The 8,494-nt window shown below is 40.0% G+C and overlaps 2 protein-coding genes across 2 annotated transcripts; one reads left to right on the top strand and one right to left on the bottom strand.

Annotated features, from left to right (window-relative positions):
* Positions 1–400: 400 nt before the first annotated feature.
* Positions 401–681, bottom strand: SARC_12193 (hypothetical protein; the record flags this gene model as incomplete). Its single annotated transcript, XM_014293705.1, has 2 exons — positions 401–494; positions 616–681. Coding segments are annotated over 2 exons (160 nt in total), but the record flags the coding sequence as incomplete, so codon positions are not given.
* Positions 682–1,152: 471 nt separating this feature from the next.
* On the top strand, positions 1,153–3,371 carry SARC_12194 (hypothetical protein). The gene is made up of 3 exons (XM_014293706.1): positions 1,153–2,028; positions 2,508–2,706; positions 2,846–3,371. Exons 1-3 carry the CDS (start codon positions 1,172–1,174, stop codon positions 3,071–3,073), a joined length of 1,284 nt encoding a protein of 427 aa, XP_014149181.1. The 5' UTR covers positions 1,153–1,171; the 3' UTR covers positions 3,074–3,371.
* The last annotated feature ends 5,123 nt before the right edge of the window (positions 3,372–8,494 follow it).

Here is an 8,494-nt window from a genome sequence, read left to right on the forward strand (position 1 = left end):
TGTATGTATGTATGTATGTATGTATGTATGTATTATAATATATTAATAATATTGTATATATATATATATATATATATATATATATGCTATATTATAGAGATACTACTTACATCAGTAGTTGAAGGATAACCATCACAGTATTCCGTAGAAATAGGGCTACCCTCGCAGAGGTAGCCTAGCCTCGAAGATAAGGTTGTGGGAAAGAATGCGCTCGATATATGTTTGTATATATAGTGTCTGATTCTGCGTTCTCAATATGTATATAATAATGATTTTGCACATTTTGGGCTACCTCTCAACATTTTGACTAAGCAGTAACACACAAGAGAACTCCGTCGCCTCTAATAATCAGATAAGCGAAAATATCCTTCACATTCAAAAAATTCAAAAAAGCATTTACCATCTGTCGAATCCTTAGCCATGTGCAGACTCTGCAGAATTTGATGTACCCTCTTTTCCAATACACTCACACCATTCAATCCAGAACGCAACACCTGTACGAACCAAAAGACTTATCAAGTTTAAACTGGCCGTTTACCGACACAAGTGAACGCGAGTGTTTTTGGCACATATGTGTGTCGAGTAGAATACAAGATCAGAATACCAAGATATTACCTCGCTCAGTTCCGTATTCTTCTCGATTTCTAGCAGCACAAATCGCAGATCTACGATCGAATCCATACTTTCGCTCTACTGAGAGAGGGAAGATTGCATCCTTTCGCCCGCAACATTGATGTACATATGCATGATGTTTTCAATATTTGTGTATTAGTTTCCTCTCTTGAAAGGCATCGCATTGTTGCCCATCAATCTCACTACGCCTATTGCGTTAAAACGTATAAAAATCGAAACCTTTTGCGTTACGCTCAACTAGTCCGAGGAACAGTATTTATTTTTTTATACTTCGATGACAGAAATCAATTTTGTTGTTTTTTTTGTTGTTGTTGTTTTTTTAAACAAAACAAACATACTCTCTTAGCCTTCTAAATTAAAAACAGGGTTTTAGACAAATGTAAATATATTTAAATACATATTTATTTATATAGAGTTTATGAAAAATACCAATGATATTGCCCGCCAAATTAACTCACGTGTTCTCGTGTGTGATCTATACATCTCGACAACACTGGATTTCATGATGCCACTGTATAACCTAGCTATTACATTTAGTATGTCTTTCGAAAGCAGCTCTACAATGTCAGAGGAAGAAGTTGGAGAGGTCAGCACTGACGAGATAGTATCTTTTCCAAATCCTATGTTGTCCAAAAATTTCCCATGTTGCCTGTGTGATGTTATTGTCGTTGGTCAGGTTGAGGTTCTGGAGCATCTGGCGTTGGAGCACAAACTAATAGTAGGAAAGGTCGAGAACATAGCAAAACTTGATGAATATCTACAATATTGGAAGGAGAAGTTTACTACACATATGTTGGAAGATTTTGCCTTTACTATAGACCCCATGGGCTATCCGGAGGCTGAGAGCACAGTAAAGTCTGCTACACGAGGGTTAACTGAAAGCACTCTGATCTACATGCTGAGCGATAAGCTGGCGATCGATGCTGAGCTGAGGAACAGATTAGAAAAGGAAAGGCTAGATGAAGTACTAGCTGTACAAGAAAGGGAGAGGGCGGCATCTGATTTCAAACGTAAATGTTTATTTTGTACCTCCACAGTTGAAGGGAACCGAGCAGACATGTTCCAGCATATGCTGACCGCCCACCACTTCAATGTAGGGCTACCAGATAATATAGTCTTCGTGTCTGAATTTTTAGACCATCTAGAGATTATGTTGAGCAAGTTAAAGTGTCTTTCGTGCGAGAAAACATTCAAATCACAGCCCGTTCTACGTGCACATATGAGGAAGAAAAGGCACATGAAGGTGAATCCAAACAACACTGCGTATGATCGCTACTATATTGTTAACTATGTAGAGACCGGGAAAAAATGGATGGTTCCCGAGTATTTAAATCCATCTGGTATGGATAGTGACTCGGAATCCAGAGAGAACACGGCAACGGTCGGTGAATTACTGTATGTACATCAATCATCTAGCGGTGTGTGCTAGTCTTCGCAAACCTACCTTTGAGGTCTTACGTATATAGTGTTTAGTTAAGATACATTTTCTCGACTGAGTTTAATCACTAAAGTTGTAGCATCTTCTCGGCTTTATTGTGCGTTTGGTTGTCGGTACAATTTTATGTGTATACTTGGAGAGAGATATCTTCCGAAATATCCTCAAATTGGAATGTTTGCGATATTTGTCCATCGCCTAATTTGCGTGGCTGCAGAAGATGTGCATTATTTTAGAGTACAGATCAGCGCATGATATGTAGCTTGCTGAATGGTGATATTGTTCACCATTAGCGTAACTATAGGCAAGACATTTGACAATCTGTTACCATCCTTTACTATTCTAAAGGTTTCGATGACTATGGACAGAATACACGCAATCATTATAAATCCAGTTCGAAATGTGCTGACAGATTTTACTCCACCTTTTCACTCATTAGTGCAGAACAAGAATGGGATGATTGGGAAGAAGATACTGAAAGAACAGTTTGTCTGCTATGCGACACCACTGTGGAGGACGCGAAGTTGGTCTTTTCGCACATGACATCAGCGCACGGCTTCGACTTCGAAGCTCTTAAACAGCAGGGAAATTGGGATTTCTACCAATGCGTGAAAATAGTCAACTATTTTCGAAGACAGGTACATATATGGTTTGTGATTTTTCGGAGCGCGTTAAGTGCGCATGGGTTACTAAATTGATTTGCGTATCCTTGTATGAGATCGCTCCTACATTGCCGCACCCTTATCCACGTATTGCCTTCTATATGTATACCCGTAGATGTCGCTCCACCGTTGTCCATCATGTGACATGGAGGGAGGAAATGCTGATGGTCTTAAAAACCACATGGAGACTGCTGATCATTACAGTCTCCCTGAGGACGAGAGCTTGTGGAATCAGCCACAGTACTTTTTTCCCACGATTGAGAATGATCCCTTACTTTCTGCTTTGGAAAGTTATGATGAGCTGTCAGATGAGGACGAAGCAGCAAGCGAGCCACGCAGCTGATCCCGATAGCGACAATGGTCGCAAAATATAAATCTCTATGCAAGAACTGTGCTCTGTCCTTGAGGAATGCTGGACGGGATAGAGGTACCAAGACACGGGTACTTGCGTATGTCCTTCACGGTATAAAACTTACGAATATCAGCAAAAGTAGATATATAAGTTGAGTTGCTCTCAATCACACGTGGTGACATTCCAATACATTTGTCTGTATCTAAACATGTACAAGATCTTTTATTTATATATTATAAAATAAACATCAACGAACACAAATAGCCAGTATCACAAATAAAACCCGTGCCTAGTTTTCTCCTGGGTTGGCTATAGGTATAAGTGTGTATGTATTCTTGATCAGGATCCCCACATATCCGCATATTTTATATAAAATTAGGTATGAAAATGTGTGTTTAAGACCTGGATATGTTGGTGTCTGTGTATATTTCGCGTACTACTGCAGTGAATATTCAGCATGTAGATAACAATCCAAATGTACTTTTGCAAAAACTAACCGTTATGCTCCACCAGTTTCGTTCAAGAATTATCTAATCGCAGGGGCACAAACCCGTGACTAAACGTATAATGTTAGTAAGTTGCCGACGAGTGTAGAGGATCATAGAATCTTACCGTTTAGAAGCAAGTAGTTATCCCCATTCAACAGGCTGCCTGTATACACACTTTTCATTGTACTATCTGATGCAGAACTGATATATTTATAAATATATATATATATATATATACTAGATGTGTAGCATAGCTGATTCCCGGAGCTGATAGACACGATCACACCTTACAAGTATTTGGGTATAATGTGTTGCCATTTATAGCTTAGTGTGTACTTAATTTGAATACATGTTTCCCCCGTATACATAATAAACATATGAACGTACCGAAATTGATATTACCGAAATACTCGATAGTCAAATCATATAGACCAAAACATAGTTGGAAATGATTATGAAATGGAGACTTGTGCATGGGTCATTTCTTGGACGAAAGCAGTTCCACTAACATCCATATTTTGTCGTGCGATAATTTGGGAGCAGTGGCGTCTGTGTTTATTTGGAAATATTTATGGGCATATGGCATAGTTCATCATCATGTTTAGTATGTACGTTCTTCGGTAGGTACTGTACAAGATTCTATTCTAGTAAATAGTTGGTATCTGCAATTAATTCAAGAGCATTTCTAGGATTAAAACTGTGCACGTGTATATGTAGTCACTATTCTCGTCTTCATACTTTTCAGACTCGAATAAATATTTTGGATATCGACCGTATGTTGCGGTGTCTTGATTTGGAAAGAATAGATATATCTACAAATAAGGCTAATTTTAGATCATAAATATTCTGCATGACGTTTGCATTTCGTGACTGTTTGGGAGTAGACTCGTGGTCTATCTAATTCGTAGCTATGTATACTTCGTAGAATTGTACAAAGTATACATATACAAAGGTCAAAATTGTATTAGAAGTTAAAACATAGTATGCATATCTGCGTGTCTTTGCATAATTATCTCACTTCAGTAGGCTAGGAAATCTTCTGGAACCCTCATAATATCCGCCCTCATCGTCGAGATATACCAAATGATTAATTGGCGAGATTTTTTTCACGAATGTCACAGTATTCGAGTACGAGAACTTTGAACTTGACCACCCTGTGGTATGTGCGATTGATATGTTCAAAAAACCACAGACAAGCAGAACATAATATGTTAATTGTATGTTTTTATATCACGAATAAACAGAGCACATATAATGTGACAGCTACAAATTTTGATACTCCGGGTGTGATCGCTTTCAACCTCTTGAGCTAGAAGAGGGTCTTGAAATTCGTCATGGATTCTAAATGAGCCACGAAATGTAATATCTCACTTCAGATTACTAGAAATTCTTCTGGACTGCGAATTTATACATTCTCATAGCCAAGATCAACAAATATGTAATTGACAGATGTGTTTAGTACAGCCCTAACATTACAATGGTGCAATATTTTTTTTTGGAGAATACGAACTGTCATATATATGTTGAATTTCCAAACCCTCAGATTATCGTTTTCGGAATCACTAGCATGAACGCACCAGTAGATGTTTGTATATAGCTGTGCTTACTTACGTTGCAGATACAGTTGATATTAAGTGTATATACCTTCACTAACTTCGCATTAAGATAATAATGAAAAACACATTTTTCGGCATACAATTGTGTAAAATGATGAACATGTGTATTCGCGCAGGAACTGGAATTTATTATATGCTTGTTCGCGTGTAATCATGCCCTTTAGCCACTTTGTAGTTTATGGTTCTTTATGTAACACTGGCACGCGCTTATTCAAGTGTTTGTTGGCTGGCTATACATTCCCGCATGTGATTCTGCTTAATCGATATTCAAGGGAAATCTGCATATACATATATATATATATACATTTCATTTTACGTATGTGCCCACATCACCAGTGAATGGCTACCAAATCTCAGTATGTACATATAGTTTTAAGTGTACTCAAATAAGTAGCAGAATTGTTCTCTAAGTCTCCATGTGTATATTAATGTGCGTATCGATTTTGGATATACCTTTGTATATTTAGCAACAACATCAAATACACACGCTTATACTCAACGCAACCCAGATCAAAGTCCTACTTGCTTTTGAATACAACGACCCAGTTATTTACATTTTAGAGTTTTTGTGTAAAGTCACGTACGTGTTTTTAAATCGACGTAGCGGTCACTGTTTGCTCACCGATAAAGAAAGGGTGTGTTTGCATCTCACAAGATGAGCATCTATCAATCACATAATGGTATATATATTCCCCTACAAATCTTCAGCAGTAATTATATTGTGTTTTGTATGTGCCTGTCGTACAGTATGACAAAGATGCTCAGACGAATAAATGGCGAACAAAGCGTAAGTCTTAATCCCATGTACTCTCTAAGCTATTATATCAACGCCAGGTGTATTATGCCCGGTCGTGTCGTTCTAGTTTGAATGAACTATCTAAGAATTTCACTCCGTCCGCAGCGTCGCTCATTGCCTATTATGTGCCAAAAATCTACTACCCCGAGCTTCTTTGGCGAGAATTTTTTTTTTGTGTGACTTAGTACTGCCGTTTTCAGGCAACGTGTATTCTGAGAGTGATTTTTTCACGTCGAGGGATGCTTGCAACTATGCTTCACCAGACCATAAGTAGTAGTGCCCATCACCGCTGTAGTGTCAGGAGGAACCAGTTTACAGTTGCCTGCTGTGGCACTCGCTTCGGCATCAGGTTGTGTCAGTCAATCAGAATGAATAACTATAGACAGTGCGCCACAAAAGGTTTATTTATTCACTCCCGAGCTTCTTTAATGAACTCCGGCCTGACGTATACATATTCATTCTCCAGCCATGACATTACGTTGACCACCTACGGGGCATATCCCCACTAGTTTTTGGTCTCCGAATGAGCCACGCGTTACCACTACGATTACTCGTGATATTCATCATGCCATTCGAGTACATCAAACTCACTAGGCATAACTTTTCCACTATACTCGAAGTCGACGCCGATCCACGTATCAGTATTACTTGCAGCGCCCATGCAGCTTTCTCTGAACTCTTTACTGTCACCGCTATATGGATAATATCAATTCAATTTGGGTAAACTGTTATACATCTATATGTACATCAGGCTTCATATTCGTTGGAGAGGTTCTGGGAAGATCGAAGGAAAGTTAAGATTGTCGAACTGTCGCGAGAAGCTCGGGGCGATGGATGCATGTTAATTTGCGACGATGGATACACAACATCTCTACCATTGGGTGTGAGCTAAAACTTGTGTGCCATTGTGTGGGATACAGCTGGCCCACACTCGTAGTAGTAATATGGGGTGAGCCAGTCTGATTGCTTTTGAACTTGATACCAAGAAGGGTGAGGTTGCCATCCGCAATTCTGTTTTGGAGCAAAGTTGGAGGCTGCCCGATACCACACCACACAACTGATGTAGTTGGGATATCCTGGTTAGCCATAGCGGGAAGTTTCATAGGCGGTACCATAAGTCTCGAAGATCTGGTCTATACCAAAATCTAGATATAGTACTTCAACAGAGTGATGAGAAGGGGTACGGGGAACATAAATCTATCGACCAGTACTGGATGGGGATATTTCGGTGACAGCTATTCATGAAGAAGGAACCCAAGATGCTCGTGAAGCGTAAGTACTGAACGGAAATTTCCGGAGGTCTGTTTCGTGTCCGAGCGAGTCACGTAGGTGGGGTGAGTGGGTTTGTACTGTTGATCAAGTCAATATGTAGTCCCTGGTAGCCATCAAGAAATTCCGCAAATTGGCGTGCTGTATGTAAACCGTAGAAGCGAAGAAGCCGTATGCACTGGCATGGGAGTTTCAGGAATGCAGCGCCTGTTATGATGACTGCTGCTTGGATATGTGCTGTTGTATATAGCGGAGCGCAACTATGAATACAAAGCTGGCAATCAGTTTCAGACCAACCTTGAACGTGTCCGCCATTGACGATACACACACATTGAAGAGCATGATACGGCTCGGGTAATTGCAACACGTGTGCAGCCGAGCGTGTCTTTATCATGTGCTAACCTTGCTCGCATCCGTCACGAACGTAACACCTTCTTTTACGTACGGGACACCGTACGGAATGTACCGAATAGCGCGACGAAGATAGCTTGAATTAAAACGTACCAACTCTACTATAATTAACAACGCTGCACAGCTTGCATAACTATATGAAGCTCAAAATCTTCGCACTGAACGTGAAATCTACAGAGAAACACTGACTTCTCAACAAGCCCGAGCATGAGCGCATACTTAAGAAACCCTTAGATAACAATGAAGACCTTGCAACCGCTGCAGGGGCACTTCAGCTATAATAGATGACTCTATAGCAACATCGAAAGGCTTCCGAATCTCATGAATTACATCAAAAGCTCCTCGTCACCAATGGTAAACTACCAGAACACACAGACTCACTCTACAGTTCAGACCTCTGGTGCCCAATTTTTTGTTTATCAACAGCCCTCATCGTATCCATAACAAATTCTCAACATCCCCGAGCGCGGTACTAGCACAACAACCCCTGAAGTTCAAAAGTAACTCACTTGTCACCATACTTGCAGAATCAGCTGACACCACCAGTTCAGTTATATCATTAAGAAACATGATGTCATCCACACTCTACTTCCCAACAAAATTGCCAACGCTGCTGGGGTCTTAGCTTATCGTTCTACTACAAATTGTCGCCGTTGCTAGGACTCTGATCATACAGGCTCTCGGTGCACACTGCCAGGTCCCCTCAAATGTATCAAATGTCGCAATTCAACGCCTGCAATCATGCATGAAACCAGAAGATCCATCAAACAGACACTCTGCGTCCTCCACCAGCTACGCTGCACACCGCTATAAATAAATAGCTTCAACATAT

The sequence above is a fragment of the Sphaeroforma arctica genome, assembly GCF_001186125.1.
Source record: "Sphaeroforma arctica JP610 unplaced genomic scaffold supercont1.2132, whole genome shotgun sequence".
In the NCBI taxonomy this organism is placed as follows: Eukaryota; class Ichthyosporea; order Ichthyophonida; genus Sphaeroforma; species Sphaeroforma arctica.

Bases quoted from the DNA above. Each gene is read 5' to 3' on its own strand.
- SARC_12194 (XM_014293706.1), top strand. From the start codon at position 1,172: ATGTCTTTCGAAAGCAGCTCTACAATGTCAGAGGAAGAAGTTGGAGAG. The intron at 2,029-2,507 runs GTATGTACATCA...TTCACTCATTAG, and splicing joins GCAACGGTCGGTGAATTACT to TGCAGAACAAGAATGGGATG. The intron at 2,707-2,845 runs GTACATATATGG...GTATACCCGTAG, and splicing joins TCAACTATTTTCGAAGACAG to ATGTCGCTCCACCGTTGTCC.